General features: G+C 35.6%; 1 protein-coding gene across 6 annotated transcripts in view; it reads left to right on the top strand.

Moving 5' to 3' along the window:
• Positions 1–22,403, top strand: part of PDS5B (PDS5 cohesin associated factor B) — a 103,784-nt gene that overhangs the window by 10,952 nt on the left and 70,429 nt on the right. For 3 of the 6 annotated variants that reach the window (XM_032679001.1, XM_032679000.1, XM_032679002.1), the window contains exons 1-5: positions 8,614–8,694; positions 12,123–12,326; positions 16,479–16,562; positions 16,664–16,761; positions 17,859–17,985. In XM_032679001.1, coding sequence (XP_032534892.1) covers positions 17,884–17,985 — 102 coding nt within the window. In that variant the 5' untranslated portion in view covers positions 8,614–8,694; positions 12,123–12,326; positions 16,479–16,562; positions 16,664–16,761; positions 17,859–17,883. Of the gene's footprint in view, positions 1–8,568; positions 8,695–12,122; positions 12,327–13,794; positions 13,845–16,478; positions 16,563–16,663; positions 16,762–17,858; positions 17,986–22,403 lie in introns of those variants that run through there. The other 3 variants (XM_032678997.1, XM_032678999.1, XM_032678998.1) reach the window with 2 other exon arrangements.

The raw sequence follows: 22,403 nt of genomic DNA, 5'->3' as shown, positions 1-22,403 counted from the left end.
AAATAACTATTCACATACCATACAACAGCAAGATACTAATCTCCTCTCTATACTGATTAAGCTGTGTTGTATTCCGTTTGGATATTTTGCTTGTTATTGACAAGAAAGTTGTCTTAATTTTTAATTTAAAAACCAGAAGTCTTCCTCTAATGTTCAGTTTTTCTTCAATGGCTCAGTTGTTTATCTTGGAACTTTTGCCTTGTGGTGGTTCATTTTCTTTGGATGGGATCTCCTTGTATTTCTGGTATTTATAGTGATTTCTGACTCTCTTCCACTTACCCTACTGACAGTTTCTTCTTGTTGCCTCTGTATGTACTGTCCTGAAGTAATAGACTTTATGTGTGCCTTTTCCAGTTGAAATTGTCTGCATGATGGGTACCGGTAGCTGCACATAGTATTCCAAACCAGTTCTTGCCAAATATGTATTAGATGTTGAGGTCCTGGTTTTGTGGGGGGTTGTTTATTTGTTTGTTCCACAGAATAACAGAATGGGTCAGGTTGGAAGGGACCACAATAGGTCATCTGGTCCAACCTCTGTGCTCCAGCAAGGTCATCCTAGAGCACATGGCACAGGATTGTGGCCAGGCAGTTCTTGAATGTCTCCAACGAGGAGAGGAGTCCCTTGAAGTACCTTGTTCTAGAATTAATGCTGAATAGCACAACCGCTTAGGAAAATCACAATGAAACTATACCTGGACCTAGGCATAGGACCCATCTTTAGACCCTTTTTTTTTTTTCCCCCTTGCAGTTGATTTTCTTTGACTTGTAGCATATCTTCTTATTTGGATGTTCATGCACAGTCTTTATATTTACAAACATTTCTCTTTCTCTAATCTTTTCTTTCATGACAATCTGATCCATCTCTGTATCTGTCCATCTATGATTTCCAATTTAACGCTTACGTAATAAGTGATTTTCAGTGCAAGGAAAGCGCAAATTGTTTTGTCACAGACTGATCAAACATAAATTGACCCAGGGTAGTAAAATAAGCCTGTAAGTTACTTTTATCCCTGTTTTTAAAGTTCTGACTTTACCTTGCAGATTTTTTCCTAAACTCTTCAAATATTATTGATATCAAATTAGTGCAGCTGTATTGGCAGTATTACTATTTTTTTTACTTTGCATTATTAGTGACAGTGCTGCTTTTATTTTCTTGTACTATACCTTAATTTTTTTAAATGGAAGTGTACTGCACCATAATTTTTAAATACCTTTAAAAAACTCTGTATTCCACAGTGCTTCATGAATTCTCAGGTGTTGCCTGTACAGTTACTTTAATTTGAAAATGTGAAATTCTTAATGTAGATACAGTAACTTCTGATTCAATACACCTGTTACCAGTTGTCACAGCAAAGTTTTACCTTCTGTTTCTTTGAAAGTGGGTATTCATCTGACTTTATGGAACACTTCAGTAACTTCTTTCTCTCCAGTCATTACTTTACAGCAGTACTTTTTTTTTCTCTTTCTTGATTTGAGCCATTGAAGTTCAATTTTTTTTTTTAGCTTATTTACAATGGACATTGCAATTTGGCTCCAGTTCTGTCTTTATTTCTTTATTTCCTGGTCTTTGTGGTACAGCTCTCCTGTTTTGAGGGTTGTAATTACTACTTACAGTTTTTAGTAAGTGGTTGTTTGAATTGACTTAGTAGTATGAAAACTTTTCTTGCACCCCAATCAAGGGGACAAAGAGCTTAAAAGTCAATTATGTTCCTTTGCCATGGACATTGCCTGTGACCGTTGTGTTGGAATTGTATACATCACCAAATTGCTTCTGTGTGAAGACTCTCGAGACTGGTCATAGTTTGTGTTTTTTAAGATTTTGTATGGTTGCATAATATGACCACCTAAGGAATGTTTCCCCTAGTACTTGGCTAACTGACAAATATATTGTAGATGTCTATTTTATTAACATCATATTTGGTCAGCCTATACTCTTCTTTCTCTGTCAGATTTATTTGCTATCATCTTCCAGTGTTTATCTCCTTGTAATTTCTTTTCCTGAAACCATGCCCAGAAATAAGACATTTTAATTGTAATTTCTGCAGTCTCTTTTACTTAGTCTTGGGCAGAAATATGAAAGCTGAGATCCCACAGTAATAGGGCAATTTTATTTTTCCTTAGGTGGTTGAATGGTTTAATGGTAAATTCTGTTATGTAGTTTCTCGTAATTTATTTTTATTTTAACCTGGGTTGATTTCAGTGAAAATGCTGTTCCAGAGATGGCACAAAAAAGAGGCAATTTTGTTGGTGTCATTTTTTTCTTTTAATCAAATCTGAAAAAATGCCGAAACTTACAAGTTGGGTCAGTTCTCTTTTATGGAAGCTGCAAGTGTCTGCAACACCACTGGAGAGAGCTGTGCGCTGAGATAAGTTGGTACTGAATACTTTCTACTTGCTAAATCTCTGGAAGGCTCACTTTAATGAAGTTTGAAAAAGAATACCATTAGCAGAAATGGGGACTTGCCTGGGATCATTTGCTAACTGATTGCAATTCTCTTAAGTTGCTTGAGGCCTTTTAGTGGGCATATGCTGATTTTGGTATCATGTCTTGTCTTAATGTTCTTATGTGTTAGTTCTTTTCCTGAATCCTTCAAATCCTCTGTACATTGCAAAGATCTGTCTTCTTGCACAGTTACCACCTGCACATCTTTTAATTTTCCGCTAAGTGTTTACTTACTATCTTAATAAAGAAACTTGTGCTTTGCTGTATTTTCTAATGTAAGATTTAAAAAGTGTTTCCTAATTTAAATAGATGTTATTACTTACATATTGACTGTCAAAGGATTGCCATTAATGGATTTCTGTAGTGAAACCCAGGGCTTTTCATGTAATTTATTGGACTGAGAGTGTTACTTTTACCTTATAATGTGAGTCTTTATTCCAGAAGACCTTTAATTAGTGGTTTCTGGAAATTCTTCCTGTATCAGTCCTTACTATGTAAAGTGCTACCTTACAGAAATAGGAAGCTAACATTTTCTTGATACTATGGATTCTAAAAGAGAATGAAAAGCATTCAATCTAGACATTATATCTCAATCGGTATGAAAAATGACCTGGATTTACATGAGCGCACTTGGCCCACCATTCTAAACTTTTCTATTTTATTCAATAGCAGAAAATTAACTGCCAAGTTTCAGCTTGGAGTAGCTTTTTATAACCAAGTTATAACTCCTTAGCAGTAGATTTATTATGGAAATAGATTTAGTTCAGTGGCACTTGGATAATGCAAATCTTTAACAGCTAAGTCACTTCTCACCTTGATCAAAATTGTTGTCAATCAGCCATACACCAGCAGGAATTTGCCAGGATGTAAAAAAATTCTGTAAATTGCTTAAATCATTAAATTATTTGGTTTTTATTAATAATCCTGATGAACTAGAAAAATACCTACCTCTTCCACCTCTGTAAGTTGCTGACTAATCTCTTCAGAATATCTCGTTGCATCTTTTGAGGAAATTACATCTGTAGTGGGCCAATTTCTTCATGCGTACTGTGCTGTTGAAACAAAGTTAGTGATCTCGAAATATTTGTCGTGGTTTATATTTATTTGTACCAGGATGTTACCCACTGAGGGTGCAAAACTAAAAAAAAAAAAAAAAAAAAAAAAAAAAAGATATAAATAATAAGAAGAAATGACAAACAGCATGCTGATGGAGGGATAGAGCTTTGGAGTGAAATATGTATTGTGATTGATGAGATGGAAAAGATTTTACTTCCTCGCAGTATTCCCTGAGACAATTTAGGAAAATGTACTTGCATCTCCTAAACGGTTTTTGTATTTTTGACAGAATGGCCTATGACAGTGAGAGGCCACTCATGATACTCCTTGATTATGGAGAACATGTTGATGAATATTTGGAAATCCTTTTGGGGCTAGACTTTCTTATTGGAATGATGTGAACTGTGAAAACACATATATTTAATTCTCTACACATTGCAACTTTTTTCCGTACCAGCCATTTAATAAATTCACTTAGGCTTCTAACAGCTTTGTGAACATGAAGAAAGGGTTAATCTCAGTGGCTCATTGAAACATGTCTTGCAGACATAGATTTAAAAGTATGTGTATTAATATAGGTCAAATTTATGTAGACTTTCTTAGATTTTGGATGCGTAATTTAAAAATTCTGGTCTCAAGATGTAGCTATATAATGAATTATGTGTAATTCATTGAAAGTTCTGAAAAATAAGAATGATGTTGAAGTTTTCTAGGTTGGTCACTGTTTCTGGTGATCTTTTAAATCCTCATGTTTGGATTCTGGATTTTAAAGAGGAGGTGGTAGTAAGGTAGGGGGCAGACTTGCAAGGAATATAGGATTGATTTGCCAAAGCTTGCTTCATCACTTGGATAAGATTTCTGCAAAACTATCTGAAGGATTAGGATTTAAACACATGTACGGATCTCTGGAAAGATACTGCTGACACATGACTTCATGAACGTTAAGGCATAGTTTGCTTAATGATTAACTCAGTTGATTAAATCACCACGGGCAATGTAAACTGTCAACCAAACAAAATACAGTTAAATGGAGTGTGGTTTAAGTCCTCTTTTTAGATCGTTTACTTAACATCCTGTAATGATATTTATAGACCTATTAAGTATATTGCATAGGTACTTAATATGCAAGACACCAATCCATGTTTTATTTGCATAATCACAATCCGTATATACTGTTGAGCAAGTAGTGTATGTGGAGTTAGGTAAAGTTGTGTACTATATAGAAACCATCTGAATATTGAATCTTTTAATAATATAGTGGCCAGTAGACTTATCTGTTCACATGTCTTTGGAACACTTCCAGGGATGGTGATTCTACCACTTCCCTGGGCAGCCTGTTCCAATGCCTGACCACCCTTTTGGTGATGAATTTTTTCCTGATATCCAATTTAAACCTCCCCTTTCCTCTGTCCTGTTATTTGTTACCTGGGAGAAAAGACTGACCCCCACCTTGCTACAGCCTCCTTTCAGATAGTTGTAGAGTGTGATGAGGTCCCTCCTGGACCTGCTTTTCTCCAGGCTAAACACCCCCAGCTCCCTCAGACACATCTTGTAAGACTTGTGCACTTTATCTTTTCATTGTATATATGGAATAATACTGGATTTCTGAAAACATTGTGGAGAACAACTAAAATTTCAGTTGACTCTCTCAGCTGACTCTCTTGTTGAACCTCAAAGAAGCTGTCAAAGAGTTTTCTTTTTTCAAAATGCTTGTCGTCTTCTAGCATATTCCAAAGGAAGACAGTGCATTTTTAGAAACAAATTTTAAAAGTTTTTTGAAATTCAGTCATTGGATATCACCTCACTGGCTTATGGATTTACATGCTCAGTGTGTTCTAGGTACAGCTGGCCTTGAGGCTGTTGTTCTTAGCTGTCACTGTCTTCTTTTTCTGTGAGAGAAGTTCGCTGAAACAGCTGCTGTAATTTTTCTGTGAAATCACGGAGACTTGCATTTGGCTAGAATCAGGCTGAAAACAAACCTCCTCCAAAAAAAAATCCTAGATCCTGCTTAAGTGTTCACTTATTTGGACAAAGATTATTTTGACAAAGTTATGCTGGCAGCCTAGAAGAACAGGAACTTCTAGCAGTGGGATGTAACAAACAAATTGTTTTATTTAGGTAATGGTTGAAGTGACAACTGTCGTACAAGGAGATAGTTTATCATTGAATTTTCTCTTGTTTGAAGGGTAGGTTTTGTTTTCTACTGTTTCTTTTCAATGATTTTTTTTTCATTAGTAAAGCTTACTGTTAACTTTTAGTAGTGATCTGAGAATTTGTATCACATAGAAAGTTTTAAATATTTATAGTTCTTTATCTGTTATGGTCTAAGTAATAGGCTATTTCATTGAGCCTTTTAAAATTATTTTTGGCCCTATAAGATTAGATTTATTAATTTTTTTGAAAATAAAGACTTACCTAGTTTTTTTCTGTACTTCTGAGAGGGATAAGCTTTGTACTCTATCTATAACCTTGGCTGGCTGCTAGGTGCCAACACTGCTGCTCTCTCACTCCCCTTGCTTAATGGAACAGGGAAGGAAATAAGATGAAAAAGCTCATGGGTCAAGATAAATACAGGGAAATCACTTTTCTCCTTGGCTAACCTCAGTGTCTGAAGGGTTTTTTCACATTTAGTTGCTTTTCTTTCCCGTAACTGCCATGCAGAATTTTAACAAGTTTTTAAAATATGTTATCACAGAGCCCACTGTCACTGATGGGCTCAGGTTTGGCAAGGGTTGAGTCCATTTTGGAGCTGTCTGGAAATGGCTCTTTTGACCATGGGGACAACCCCTGGTCTCTTCCCACGGGGCCATCCCTTCAGCCTCCCCCTCTACCAAAACCTTGCCACATAAACACAATATAGATGTTCAAATTCAAGCCCAGACCTTGGATGCCATTCAAGCTTAAAAGCTTGGCTGCATGGCAGTTGGATATATCAGCTGGGCAGTTCAACTGGACTATAATGTATGAGTTTCAGTCTTTGAATTATTTCAAAATGCACTCCAAATGAGACTACATCACCATGTTCTAATCAAGTTTCCACTGCAGTTGATCTGATCTGACAGCTATCCACCACTGGATGGTGGAGTTTTGTTCCTCAATTCCCTTAGTTACTATTGCTTCCCTTGAGTTAGCTTTGATGCTTGTCACACGCTTTTCAAAAACAATTAGGCTTGTTTTTTGACTTGTTGAGCTTGATTGGTCCCACAAAACATCTGATGCTTTTATACATTCTCAGATTGAGGAGAGCAAGACTCCTTTCTGCTGTGATGAGCTGTTAAAGTTAATTTAGCTATGATATATAACATCACCTCATCTGAAACCTAGAATGGAGTAGGTCTCAAACAACAAGACGAATGAGCTTGATTACATCTCCTGTGTGCTTTTGAGGAGTTTTAGGCTTACTGTCATGGCAGTGTATTAAAAAATATGATGGGGATAAAGGTGACATCATATTTTCCTGGGAGTATTACAAAAAGTTACTTCAATGAGTTTTGTTACTTCCCAGCTTTCTCATTATCAGTTTTTACTACAACTGCAAGTATGTAGCACTTTTCAATTGTTGGATATAGGTAGGTGATGACAGAAACTGAGTTGGCTTTTGTGTGTCTTGTCGAAGTACATTGCCTATCATACCTGTTGAATGAAATCTGATTATGTTCATTCTACTCATGTTTTCCCCATTTAAAAAAAAAAATGTGTTGTGCCGGATGTATTCTTTACAAAAAATTATTTAAAAGTCAATATTAACTTTTTGTTTGGTAAAAGATTAGTGAAGATAAAGCAAAATCTGTAACTTTGGTTGTTGATGTGAACTATGGACTGAAGAATACAAAATATGTTGACATTTTTTGGGGGCGTTGGGTGGACGAATATATTTCAAGTTCTGGTTCTCCTTCCATGTAGAATGACCTTGGCTTGGGGGCCAGTAAGTTTTAATTATGGCTGTCATGGCACACGATGCTAGCCCACTTCTTCTTGTGGATTCCGGCTGATGCTTGTTTTTGATGTTTTAGTTCTGAGAAGTTCAAAGTGTCCAGAGATCCTAGTATAGGACGTCCGTACTAAGAAAATGCCTGACTGGGAATTCACAGCTCAGGACAGTGATGACTGTTAGAAGAGATTCATACCTTAAGATAAATAAAGAAAAATATCAAGGCAATGGCAAAGAAATTTGTTTCCTTTGTTACATTCTTCATTTGTAGCTACCCTAGTACCATCTTTTTCTCTAATCCTACTTGTCCCAACACATTCTTATTTTTTTTCACCATTTTTTATATTAATTGCTTTTATGTAAGTAAAGCTTTCTGTTCAGCTTCCTTCTCTACAACAGTGGAACTTTGCATAACTTAGAATGGATTAGGTGGCAATCTGCATTTGCAACAGTTGAAAGGGATTGAGAAGCCAAGTAACTGAGTTCTTTTCTTAGCTGGAATTTAGGAGGAAGATACCCTTGCTTATCTGCAGTCTTTTGCTTGAAAACTTGGCTTTAATGGCATAAAGACTTATTTTGTCTGCTCTTTTTCTGTCCCTGCTTTCATTCGCTATCAGCTGCTTGTCTGGCAGTATTGGTAAATTAAAATTAGTGATGTGTAACACTTCAACAGCACTGCTGTTTAGGCTTTTGGGAAAATTGTGTTTTCCAAACGAGTAAATAGATCACAAAGTCCACTTCAAATATCTCTTTTCGGAGAGTTTAAAAATCCAATCTGACTAGGATTTATTATTACCAAGTGGTGGAAACAGATCATACGATATGATAAGATTATTTGTTACATCTCATGTGAAGATCAAATACATTCAGGAATGAGGACTTTTAGCTTTTTTCTGTTGTATTCTTCTTGAAATTTTATTGTGTCATAGGACGATCTACATGGATATCAAAACCATTGCTGTTTGCCACATTATAAATTACTGAAACCAGTGAAAATCTTTTGTCTGGTTTTGGGTTTTTTTTCATTTGTATGGGCTTTGTCAGTATATTTCTAGTTGGATTTTGTTTGTCAAAGTGGGATGGATAAGGTAAACATGAACTAGCTAAACAACATTGTCTTCTTAATTTCTTTCCGCAGTTTTAAAACCGTGAAATCATGGCTCATTCAAAGACGAGAGCCAATGATGGAAAAATCACATATCCTCCAGGAGTCAAAGAAATCTCTGATAAAATATCTAAAGAAGAGATGGTGAGAAGGCTAAAGGTTAGTAAGCAAGTAATTGTTTACAGTTTAAAGTTTCTCGTAAATGGTATAGTATAGTATATCTTATATCTGAAAGGTTTTTGGTTTTTTTCCTTTGGGCTTTCATTTTTCTATGCTTGGAAGGAGGAACTTGTTGGCTGTTGTGCCTTTTTTCCTACCACTTTCCTGAACTGGCTTGTCCAAAGATGTTTAAATGAATTAAAAAATCGCTAATAGAAATGAGCTATATTAACTTCAAATACCACTTAAACTTTATCTCACCTCCTATAGTAAGTCAGTACTTTTATTGTTTTTCCAGTATTTTCTTCTCTAAAAGAGAGTCATAATTTTGGAAATAATTTGGATGCCTCGGAATACTTTGCTTTTATGCCTTTGTACCCTTTGGGTTGATTATAAAGCTCTTTACTCTCATTATTTTACCCTGTATTGTGGTGAAGGTAGTCTTTGATGATACTATATATTTCTGTCTTGAATTTCTTGACCACTTTATTTGGCCTAACTCTGCAGGAAGGTTGGACGTATTTCGGGGCTAATCATGTTACTGCAGTTCTTTATCTACCCATGTAATCTCACAAAAAGGCAGGCCTGTATTGTGCAGAAGGAATGCCTGCAACTTGGGCTTGCCCTGTGAAACAGGAGGGAACAGATGTAGGAGAGGGAACCTTAAGTATTCTAACAGATGGAAGAGCTTAATTTGGAGTTTATTTTCTTAAGAAGTAGTTTTAAGTCAGTTGGAACTACTGATAAATGAACAAAACCCAATAAAATCCCAAAACACAAGGATTGCTTCTCCTCTCCCCCCAGTAATCTGTCTATGCTTTGGGATTTGGGCTGATAGACTTTAGTCAGTGTACTGCATCCTATGATGTTGAATAAAAGACAACATTTATAAATTTACATATGAACGATTCCTAACAGAAGATGTTCTTTGTTAGCAGTTGCATATTTTTTTCAGCTTGTGGAAATGCTACACACAGTTTTTCCTAATACTTTTACCCTATAGTTTAATTTCATTTTTGGCCTTGACAGTCTAGTCTCTTCTTTCCGGTATCTTGATTTGTCTCACAGGAGAAGTGTACTTTATAGGATGTCCTGTATTTCTTTTCAGTTGTTTATTCTACCTGTGAATTCATCAGTGCACAGGCAGGCAGGAAACTGCACAGTGTTTCCTTTTTAAAGGATTGGATGAGGCAGGCTACACCACAGGTGTATAGACCTAAATATAAACACAGTTGCAGGTGCTAAAGAACACTAGTTGATAAATAAGTGAACTGTTAGCTTCTTGATTTCTCTGACTGCCAAATTTATATAAGTATTAGGGAAGAAGCACTTTTCTATGGATTTTGTTTTAATTTACACAAGCAGAAATGCTGCTGTTTGTTGATGACAATATATTTATATAAATACGAATTACTGGGAAATCAGGGAATGAAATGGAAAATATGCACAGTGAATTTCTATATTAGCATAACTTACCTCAGAAATTTTATGCATTTCTTATTGACACCTCCAGTTTACAATAGGTTTGGAAAGGAGATAGAAACTAAATGGTTAGTCATGAACTAGCACTGGAGGCAGACAGAAGGTGATAAACACTTGGAAATGATGAATAGTGTGAGAAAAGCATTTTTCCACTTTTTTTAATACACAAGAACCAAGTCATAATCTAATGAAACATTAATTTTAGACCAGCAGCCTAAAACTTTTCTAAAACTTTTCCTTAAGTTTTATATAAGTAAATTCCAAAGCTTATTTACTGTAGAATGATGTAGTAAAAATTGAATGGGTTTTAGAAATATGGGTCACATCTGGAAGATGAAGCTCCAAGAGTATTAATCATGGTGGTCTGGATGTGATTTCAGGCTCAGGAATCCTCTTGCTTTGCAGGAAACTGGAAAGCTATGCTAGGATGACTAGCTTGTTTTCCTATGTTTCCCTTTAAACACTGTAACAGATTGCTCTGGAGATAAGATTACTGATCTTTGTGCTGATGAATATGGATGTTCATGTTTGGAAAGAAAGACTGGAGGTTCATTTCTAGAATAGACAAAACCCTTACATGTTGCAAGAACAGTTTGACACCTGAATATTTATTCATTACTTTGTTAACTGCATAAATCTAATTACTTTTCATAGAAATGAAAACAATTCTGATTTGTAAATTAATAGTGTGTAAGGGCACCAGTGCACTTCAAATGATTCATCTTGTGTCTGGCGGGGATTTCTTGTAATGGAAGTTATATGTCTGCATAAGCTACGTATCTTCTGTACCTTTTAGTAGAGGATTCTCATATGCTTGAAAACTTGACAGCTGCTGTGATCCTAATTATGCAGAAGTTCTTTTCTTTTTCAAGTTGGATTTGTTGCTCCCTGACCAGTTACAGTAAATTTTTTTTGGGGAAAAAGAAACCCCAACCAAACAACAAACTATAGCAAAGTAAAATATTTTCAAGTGTTTTAGGATTCTGGGGGCTTGGGTGCATTTTTTTTAAGAACTTCATTGAGGTAATTTTTCTTGGAAAAATATCTCTTCCTGCACTGGTGAAATAGATGGGAGTTTTGACTTTAATTTCAGAATTGTGTAATGTAATCTTTGTTGTCATTTAGTTAATTTTAACAAGAGTTGAACTCCTCAAAATAACTCTGCCTCTGTGATTCAAGTAAGGAATTGGAGAGGAGCGTAATTACTTTGTTTTTTCAATAAATTTTTCCCCTTCAGACAGTTTTTTAAATACAAGAATTCTCGCTTACTAGCAGTTCGTAATTATAAGCTTTTCATGCTTTTATTTAGCATGTTAAATATTTGGTGCCCCGGAGTCTTTTTTCTCTTCTTCCATAACTTCATCTACTGGATCCTAATAGTACAAGTGGGCATTTTAGTTCTGTTGGACAACATCCATGCTGCTGGGCTGCCTGGATTTATATATGCTTTTGCTGAAAGTGTGCACTCTGCTTCTGGACAGCACAGAGGGATAGACTTGTCCTTAGAGCAGTAATAGAAAACCTGAAATTGAAAGAGAGGAGAAGGAAAAAAATCATAACTAAATAGTTTAGGGAGAAACAAATATTTGAGTAAAGTTTTGCTGTTTTCTGAATTTTAAGTGAATAGCTGTAACAGTAAATATTGCTGTATTTTTTTTAATTGTCCAACTTGCTTATATGGTTTCTCAAAAAGATCTGGGAAGTCTACAGCTCGGCTTTCAGTAGCTCTACCGAGACTGTGTGTTGTTGGGGCAGTTGATAGAGGACTTGACTGGGTCCTTCCCATACCCTGAAAAATAAGACACTGGTTACTCAGGTAAGTACTGCTGCATTGCTGATAATGCTTCTGATAGAAGTTGCACAAAACTAGAAAAGGAACTTTTAGTAAGGACCCTGTTACACAGAGTATTTCATTTTATGTACCAGTGTGTATCTGTCTTATTTAGATGGTTGTGAAAACTTTCATGGATATGGACCAGGACTCTGAAGAAGAAAAGGAGCTCTACCTAAATCTTGCATTACATCTGGCTTCAGATTTTTTCCTCAAACACCCCGATAAGGATGTACGTTTGTTGGTAGCATGCTGTCTTGCTGATATTTTCAGAATTTATGCCCCTGAAGCTCCATACACTTCACCGGATAAACTAAAGGTAAATTAATCTCTTTTTCCACACCAGGTTTTTAAACTGAATGATTAATATAATTGATTATAACTTTTTTTCTCTCCTCCCTTTATTTCTGGTTAAACCTAAACAATTCAAAGTTTTCACTTGATTTTGGGATATGATTGTTTGGTCAAGTCAATTGTTCGTGAGATAAGGGTTATACAGTGCATCTTCCAATAACTTGTAGAGTTTTGGATTTGTATTGAAAATAAATATTTTATTGAACTGTCATTGGGATTTGCAGGTAGTGGTCTGTTACTTTAGAAATACTGATATGCCTATACCTTTTATCACAGTCTCTTGCAAGATAGCTAATGCTTCAACTGTGAAAATACCCCTAGGTTTCCAAGTAAACTACCAAGATATGAGTACTTCTATTTTTGTAGATAAAGGGTCTATTGAAAGAAAGACAAAGTACTTTTGTACAGAGGATAATGATTTCTGATGTGACTTGGAAAATTCTCCAATTACAAATATCACTGATCCCACTAGATGGAGATGGCTGATAGAGAAATACCAGGTTTGAAAAGGCAGTACAGATCTTCCCCATTTGTTTCAGAAAAAAGAAATTTTAGATTCTTTTGTGTTTTTTTTTATTTTTTTTGAGTAATCTAACTTTGTTTCCAACTCTCAAAAGCAAACTCTTTCCCATGCACAGTCAGATTCTAGAGTGATGAAGTGAGTTTTAGAGAAAATCTATAAAAAACCAGGTGAAAATAACGCTGAAAAAATGTGTCTTTTTTGGTCTCCGATTTAAGAGTGCGTGTGGGCTTTTCTGGGTTTTTTTGTTTGTTTGTTTGGTCTTTGTTCATTCCACAGCAGGATAAAAAAAAGATGGTTGTGGTGGAAGGTATATCTATTATCACTTAAGAGGAAATCACTCAATTTCTCATCTAGTGGTTGCACCAGCAGTGCTTCCTAAGTAGGGCAAACAGTTCAGTTTCAACTGTAGTACCTCTTCTGTTAACAGACGTACTGGAGACATACCTTGGGATTTTTGTTAGCTCTGTTTTCAATTCTAAATTAGTGTGTAATCAGAGGTACAACATCTATTTACCTTACTTATTGATTACACCATCTTCAACTGGAGTCAAATGTTAGCTTTCTCTGCTGTGCTGTATTTATGTCTGGTTTTCAGGCATCCTGATTTCTACTTCAGTTTTGAGTATGTTATCATTTGCTTGTTAGGCTTAGAGTTCTTGTTTCTCTGAGTTGGACTAAGTTCCTCGTTAAGAGTATAAGCATACTACAACTCTGAATGGACTGGGAACTTCCACTGCCAGCATTGAGTTCTGTAATCTGTGCAGATTTCAGAATTCAGTTTCTTGATGCTGTTTTCTAAACACATTGTGAGAAATAAAGAAAAGCTGAACAATAGGAACTTTTGCCTAGGGCTGTTGAGGTAGGTTTTTTGCAAACCCATTTCCTCTGAACACAGCTTTTGTGGTTGCAGGACAAGCTCTGGTAGAAATGTCGAAGAGTTCCCTCCACTTTATGACAGAGGTAAGAGGAAGAATGCTTCCTCTTGGGTTATATCTTGGTACTGTTTTTACCCAGTATTTAATATCATATCCATACTGCACCTTTGAGCCTTTTTTTTCGTATGTTTAGCACCAAAGTTAAAAATGGCAAAGGGGAGTGCTGAAAAGGATTAAATTCTTGAGAGGAGAAAACTTAAGGTTCAAGTTTTTTGCCCTTACTTCAGACTCCTTGGATCACTTTGTAGCTTACATGTCATGCAAGTGAGATTCTGAGGAAAGGGATCATAATTTCAGGTTTCTCTCTTTTATGTATATCATCAGTGTAAATCTTACGTTCCTTCTGAACATTGAAAGAGCTTTGATAACAGGGACAGGAAATGGCATGAGTAGGCTAAAAACGGAACTGGAGCAGGATTCTGGGATCTGGAAACTTCTATCTTGAGTCCTCAGCTGTGGAAAGCCTACAGCCCAAATCTAATCTTTTGGTGGGAAGATAATCTAACCACTGATATGTGTCCATTGAAAATGACTTGAACAAAAGGACTGTGCCAGACTGCTGAAATGGAGATGTTTAAGGGTATATATGGTAGCAGAACTTCAACACTCTGAATGTATTCTCTGGTGAGAACCATGACTGATGCTTACTGAAGCCCTTATGTGGTTAATGGTCATCAAGACAGCAATCCACAAAAAACATAAAATGTTTTCTCTAAAGTTGAAGTATAAGCACTTTTGGTTTAAGAGTGTGAATTCTAATGTAGACTTGCTTTATGGAGTCTGATGTGAAAACTTATCATTGTGAAAGTGTTGCAACTTCTTAGCTGTAGCCAAAGTTTATTTTAACCTGTCTTTTGAATTTATAAATGCATTTCAAATAGTATATATGTATGCTTAAAAGGGGAAAAATGTTGGATCATAATAAGTGAGATATTAAAAATTTAGTGAGTACTTCTGAGTTTGCCTTGCTTTCTTTAAAACAAAATTGGAAAAAATAGTTAAGAAATAAATGATTACTTTTTCAAATGATGCTGTTATTTGAAGTGTTCACATGTTGGACTTATTGTACATGTATGCGAGTCATTACTGTATGTAGTCTATATACAACACAGTTTTGAGAACTTTACAAAAATCTGGAAAATGAGTAGGGTCTGGGAATCACATTTAGTAGCTAAGTGTTCCATACTGAGCTGCAGGATAAAAAGTAAAGATATTTTGTTAAATGAACTTATTGAGATAAAGAACCATCCAGTGTACTAGTTTTCCAGAAGACAGCACTCATTTTGGGTGGGCACTGATGGCTTGCTATTTGTTAAGTCACTAGTTTTTAAGGGAAGGATTCTTCAGATGGGCTTTTGCCTGTGGACTGTGAGTTTGTGAGTGGTTGGAGACCATTAGATGTGTCCTTTGAACTGGTGTGTGCTCTGTAAGTTATCTGAAATGTGAACCAAACAGTGATCCTTCTGATCATCCTTTACACTTCAAAATCACAATCTTGATTCAAATTAAAACATTAATGTAGCTGTTACCTCTGAACCGTGTGCTTGCTGTGTTTTTTTGCCGAGAGGTGATGATGTCAGATGTCATCTAATTCTTGTTTTTACCTAGAACCACAGTAAGTGCTCACCTTAATGATTAAGGCTAGATTTTGTGGTTGTAGTGTTAGAAAGAAAGGAACCCCATTCTTATCTTTTGTCTGTCTCATTTGTCTTGAGGGACTGAGGTGAAATGGTCCTTTTGAAAATGTTATAGAAAAGCTTTATCGACTATTTCTAGGATAGTTTTTTCAGGGTTAACAATAAGGCTTTCATGTATCTATTTTGGCAACTTTACACCTTTTGGAACTTATTTGATTTACACCTAGATTCTTAGATGAAATATTATAGATACAGTTGAGGCTGTGAACAGTGTTTCTGATGTACGTATTTTTAAATATTTTGATTTAATATAGTAATTGTGGATTTCCAACTGTTATAATCTGAATGTAAAGAAGTATTTTAAAAAGACACCTTCCTGTGTGTTTCCATTCTGTTTGTAATCGATTATTTGTTGCTTATCAACTGCTTCAATTTACTTTGTGTGAGACTTTTTCTGAAGGAGTCTTCTGGTGCTGAAAGGTGATAGAGAAAGCCAGAGGAACTTTGCTTATTAGTTTTTTGCAAGAGATGTGATCTATGTCAGTATCATGATGACTGACAAATGCACAAACAATACAGTGTGAACATATAATAATACTTTTAGGAAAGCTGTAATTACCTACTGCTTTTTCCCCCTTCTTTTGAAACCTGTTGCTGTATGAAGTAAAAATGTAAAATTCCTTGTCCTGCTGAATAATAAGTTCTTGACTCCGCAGCATGTCAGCCAGTTGCAGCTCTGTTTGTCGAGCTGGGTGCTTTTCTTTGGAAAAGGAAAACTTTTGCTTCCTTACTAAAAGATTGCTTTTTAAACCCTTTAAAGAAACATGAAGTATTTTAAAATTACTCGTTGACATTTTCCATGGTGTTTTTGCAGATGATCTTCTTTGGACAATGAAATGATGTGTCCGTCATTGCTGTGTATTTTGTAGTGATAAATAATACTAGTAAGTTAAAAAAAAATTATTTTAATTTTGAAAGTTTAATTGCAGTTGACTAAATAACTATAATTTTTTTCTTTTCAGGATATATTTATGTTTATAACAGGCAACTTAAGGTTTAGAAGATACAAAAAGCCCCCAGTTTAATCGATATTTTATTTGCTTGAGGTGAGCTTCATAACTTATTTCATAATAACTGTTAGATGTAATTTTTCAATGTATTATTTGTATTAACTGCTCCTTTTATTTTTTTTCCTTTTCCAACACAGAACATTGCTTGGGTCAAGTCTTATAACATATGTTTTGAATTAGAAGACAGCAATGAGATTTTTACACAGTTGTACAGAACGCTGTTTTCAGTAATAAAGTAAGTATTGTCACCCCCAATTACAATATATTGTTTCATGATTGAGGTCAGTTGCTCTGAGATAGTTGTTCGGTGTGACTTTTAGCATTAATGAGCTTAGTTTTGTAATTCTGTGTAACTAAACGTAGCAATATAAATACAATAAGATGTCAGTTTTGCTTGACATAATTAAAAAAAAAAACACTGCAAATAATTTTTTCCCCCAAGACACTTTAATTGTCATTTACTACCTTTATTTTATTCTATTCTTGAAATTGAATAGTGTGATATGTAATTCTAAGGAATTTAGAGGATTGTTGCTGTAAAAACATGAGTCAGAAAGTAGTGGACCTGAAACATACTGCTAGAGATAGTCCAGTCTGTGCCCCTTGCTCAAACCAGATTAGCTCTAGCAGATTGCCAGAACTGTAGCCAGCTGGGTTTTGAGCATCTCCAAGGATGGAGAGTCCATGCCCTCTCTGGGCAACCTTGTAGTGCTCAATCACCCTTATATTTAAAAAGTTTCCTGTGTTTAAACGATATGTTCTGTATTTATCTTGGTGTCCATTGGCTCTTGTTCTGTCATTGATCACCACTGAGTGTGTGGTGTCAAGACAGTCTTACCCTTTCTGCCTAACATCAGGTATTTAAACATAATGATCAGTTCCTCCCTAAGTCATCTCTTCTCAAGGCTAAAATAGATGTCAACTCTCTCAGTGCCTCCTTGCATGAGAGCTGCTCCGCTGCCTTAATCATCTTTATGACCGTTTCCTCGACTGCCTCCAGGATATATGTGTCCCTCTTGTGCTGGGAAACCCAGATCTGGGCACAGCACTCCAGCTGAGTAGAGGGGAGGGATGTGTTAATACGCTGTCTTTTCATGGTGGGGACGGATACAGTCCTCTTACTCTTACTGTAGTAGTAAATGAGGAGAGCATAAAATTAAAGAACATTTTGGAAACTGGTGCATACAACTGAGGAACTGAAGTATTTTGACTTCTAAGAAAACTTGTGATTTGCTTATTCGGTTCCTTGTTGAAATCACCACAGGGAGTGCTCTGAGTGGAACTTGTACTTTATATAGATAGTGCACTAAGAATTCTTGTTTTTAATTTCAGCAATGGTCATAACCAAAAAGTACACATGCACATGGTTGATCTAATGAGCTCTATCATTTGTGAGGGAGATACTGTGTCGCAGGAACTTTTGGATACAGTGTTAGTTAATCTAGTGCCGGCACATAAGGTAAGACTTAATAGTGGCTTAAATTTTGGTGTTGTTTTTTTTTTGTTTGTTTGGGGTTTTTGGTTTGGTTTGGTTTGGTTGGGTTTGGTTTTTTTTTTTTTTTTGTAATTGTGATTTATTGGATGTATATATTCGGATATGTAGATCTCATTAAGAGAATAGCTGTAGCAAATGTCTTCATAATGTTTAGATTTCTTTTAGCAGGCTATTTTTAATAGCCAGGAAATTCAGTAGAATTTCATTGCTCTGACACACTGTAAGCAAAGTATCAGTGGTCATAGTAATCTAAAGGTTTAATGTCATATGAATTTAAACACAGGTTTTTTATATACAGTCATACCAGTAGAACTGGATATAAAAGTTACATATATCCTTGGAAAGTTGTAATTCATGTAGTGCTGTATCAACAGCTCAAGTAATGTGGGAGGGAAAAAGTTGTCACAACTGCTGATTTGTAATTGGCTCTGTTGCATTTCAGAATGTTGGCTTGGCATTACTGAAAGCACACTGATATGTTTGATGCAGCCATAGAATATGGGCAGAAATGGTGGTATCTGAAGAGCCCAAGGGATTGCTGTCTTACCTTAATGAGTAGTGTCTTCTCAAAAAAAACAAAAGCGTCCAATAGATGAACTAAAGGAAGAACTTCAGAACTGTGCTTGTGTTGTGATAGTTTAGATGTTTAAAAATCATGGAAGTCTGATTTCCTAGTTCAGAAAACTGTCTGTGTCCTACAAACCCTCTTAGGCCTACAGTGTAGAAGATAACTTACAAGATGACTTATACATATGTTCTGTATGACAAAAAAGATTCTGGAGAATTATCTAGGAAATGTGTATTTAGCTGCATTTGGACAGTTCTAACAGCTTGCCTTTTTTTTTTTTTTAAAGTGTGTTCAGAAAGTCCTAACTACTGTAGTTTCTGAAAGTGTAAGGTTAAGAGGATATTAACTGAGAGTTCCTTTGGAACGCCTGCTAGCATGCTTTTACCACAAGTCATCAATTTCAGGAAATAAATAGCACATAAATTATTTTTCTATTGACAATGAAAGATTAAATGCTTAGTATAGATCAGTAATTGTTTTCCTCACTGGAAGTGCTTTAGCTGTGTCCTTCAAGGGGCCTAGTACTTTTGTACCAGGTCCAGACTGAAATTTGTGTGGCTAATATTCAGATTTGTGAAGTAAAGCTTGGAATACAAGAAACAAAAGCAAAACTGTGCAAAATGCTTCAGTTTGTGTTTCTCATTATGAACAGTCTGTTGTTTCATTGTGTTACCTGTGCTTAACTTGATTTAATTGTATTATTTCTATGATTCATGTTTAATAAGTTCATTTTGAGGTTGAAGAATTTGCATCCTGTTAGATTGTCTGTAGCATTGAAACAATTCTGTTTCATAGTTTTTAGGATTTGAAGATATTGACTGAATATTTTAATAGGTTAATATATTTGGGGGGTTGCATTTTCTTCTGCTTTTGTTTTCATTAAAGTGTCTCTTTGGATATGATGCTCATTTATAGCTTACTTTTGAACTGAAATAGTTACATAACTTCATACTGTATCCTGAGTACCTTTTTTCTTCTTTTTTCATACTAATGTAAAGAGTTTCTAGTAGTTTTCTGTTTCCTCTCAAAATCTTCAAATAGTAGTTTATTTAAAACTTTGGTCCTCTAACTACTTTCTGTTTCTACTGATGTCATGTTGGACAAGTGTAATGAATTCAGAGTGGCGAATTTTTCCACTCGTGTCCACTGAGCACAAAACTACGAAGACCTTAGGGATAGGTCCACCATAAAAAAGAACTATGTCTTAGCTGACCTAGCTGTTCAACTGCACAGGCTGTGGAAAAGGGAAATTGAATGGGCTATGGCAAGTGTTGGTGTAATGGTCAGTGGGGGCATCCCCAGATTTCCTAGGGACCAAAATACTTTTGATGGAGTAGAAGGAAGATAGATCTGTCAGACTGAGAGATTGTTGGAGATGAAACCATTTTGTCTCTAGAAAGTGACACAGCAAGTGGTGTATTTTAATACAACCAGAAGGAAGGTTGTGCTTGAGAGGGAATGTGTGGTAGCCTTGTATTGTAGAAAATAGTTATATTGGTAACACAAGACTGAGACTTGAGTAGTTTAGTCTTTATAATTTATCTAAGGAGTGGTCTGTAGTATGTATTGGGAACAGAAGGTTCAAGCAGCTCCTGGATGCTAAAGCCCAGTGGCTAAAATTCACATTAGACAGCTTGATGCAAAAATTATATTAATATTTTTAAGAGATGGAGTAGTTAGTTGAGCAGTTTACCAAAGGTTAGTTCAATGCTGTTATGTCTTAAAACCAAGACTATTTCTTCAAAGAGGAAAAATAGACGTGGTCCTTAGTCCTGAGTAGTAAGTGTAATAAACAATGGTGCCAGCAGGATGGCTACAAAAACTCAGGCATAGGAGCATATACTGCGCACATAATGTATCATCAAATGTCTGTCTACCATAATTGGTAGTCACTGAAGTAGTCTAAACTACTCTATGTCCCTTGAGTTTGTCATCCATCTCACTTGGCCAGAATAAAAGCCATACTGATGGCTTTTCATTCAGACCAACCTGAATGAGAACAACTGACACTAATATCACAAAAGAGGCACGTTGGAGTGTGCACAGGCTTGCTTGAGTAGTACAGCTATCAGATAAGTCAATAGAATGGCAAGCTTGACTTGTCTGATAGTGTGTTCAACTCTTAGTTTGATGCTGAATTATTTTTTTCCTTTGTGCCTTCTCTTCTTTCTATAAACTCTGCTAAAATTCTTTTGATGGGGTTATGTTATCAGGGAATGAAATAAATGACCTAAACCCAGATAAGACCCAGAAGCAAGGGAGAGTTAGTCAGTATGAAAAGGCAAGAAAAATTAATAGTTTTCCTTTCCCCTTTAATGGTCTTTTTATATTATAAAGCTTTTATGGAAGACCTACAAACAATTTTGTGTTTGTGCAGTGTGTTAGAAGGCAAATTGTACTTCATTTACCAGCGTTCCATTTTCAACCTCAGGAGTACTACAGGGAATCCCCACATTGCACATCCCACATGCTTTACATGCTTATGTCTTAGAAGAAGTGATATTGACAATTAAATTCCTAACTGCCTCTCCTATAAATTTGCTTTATAATTAGTGTTAACCGTCTTGGCAACACTTCAACTGATCTTTTCTTTGTCAACCATCCTTAGAATCCTGTTTACCTTCCCCAGCAGAACTAGAGAATCTGTTAGAACTGTTTTGTCAGGTGCTCTTGGATACTAATTCTGCTGCTGTGCATTGATAATAAGAATAAAACTGAAGACCTTTTTCAATTCCAAGAAAATAATATGTTAAAATGTATGTTTTTGCACTAGATACAGACTTTACGTTTGATTTTCCTCCTCAAGTTATAAAACAAGGGCTGGATTGACACTAGCTAGTCATCTTTTTAAAGAAACAATAAGGGACATGCATTTGTTTTCAGTTGCCCTCCTTTTACCCTCATTTAAAGGATGAGTACAATATTTTCAGTCTCACTTGTTTTGGAGAGTATTGTCTATATAAACACAAAAATGTCTGTACCATTCTGTCAGAGAGGTTACTGCTGCTTATTGTGTCAAAAAGTAGAAGTTATCAAACATTCTAGAGAAAAGCAGGTATGAAAAATAAATTGGTGAAATTGTTAATGTCTTCCAGAAGTGTAAAAAGCTTGAATACTAGCAATATATACATAAAAATCATGGTAGAATTGAGACTAAGGAAAGATCTTATGGTTGACCAAGATAGCCAGTATTCCGATTTTATTGCTGGAGGCTTCCTAAGCTTTAAGGAAAAAAAAGTGTTCTCCTGCGTTTATTAACTTCCTTTTCTGAAAGAAAACCAGAGGTTTCAGGGGAAAATCTGTTTAACATGTTAAATGTAACCTCAGTTGTCTGCAGAAGATCTGTGTTCTGCCTTTCGTGAGTGGTTCTTTGCTTTGTCCTTACAAATCAGTACTTATTGCTGTTTTTTTCCTTCAAAAGTGTAGTAATTACTCATGATTACTTTAAAGTGTTGCCAGCTGATTGCTTAGTTTCTACCCTGTTCAGAACTCTCAAAGCTTATGCCCACTGGTGCCTAAATGCTTTAGAGGCATCCTGATTAAGATTATTGTCCCCATCATGAGGGCTTTCTTAAATCATTAAAAGATCTTGAAATACATGTCAATTTCCTTTCCAAACGTATAGAAAGATTAAGAGAGAGTAACATAGAAGAGTTTATTGAACACAGAGAAGAAATTTGTTAAATTGTTATCCTTTTAAAATGTCTCTTTCAGGAGAAGGAAGTTTTAAGTGGTTTTGTGGCTGTTGAATTAGTCAGAAGGATAAGTTTGGCATTCTGTAAAGATCTTTGAACCTACTTGGTAGTGGCCTGGG

The sequence above is a fragment of the Chiroxiphia lanceolata genome, chromosome 2 (assembly GCF_009829145.1).
Source record: "Chiroxiphia lanceolata isolate bChiLan1 chromosome 2, bChiLan1.pri, whole genome shotgun sequence".
Classification (NCBI taxonomy): domain Eukaryota; kingdom Metazoa; phylum Chordata; class Aves; order Passeriformes; family Pipridae; genus Chiroxiphia; species Chiroxiphia lanceolata.
The sequence above is the reverse complement of the archived record's forward strand: the minus strand, read 5'-3'. Positions and strand labels throughout refer to the sequence as shown.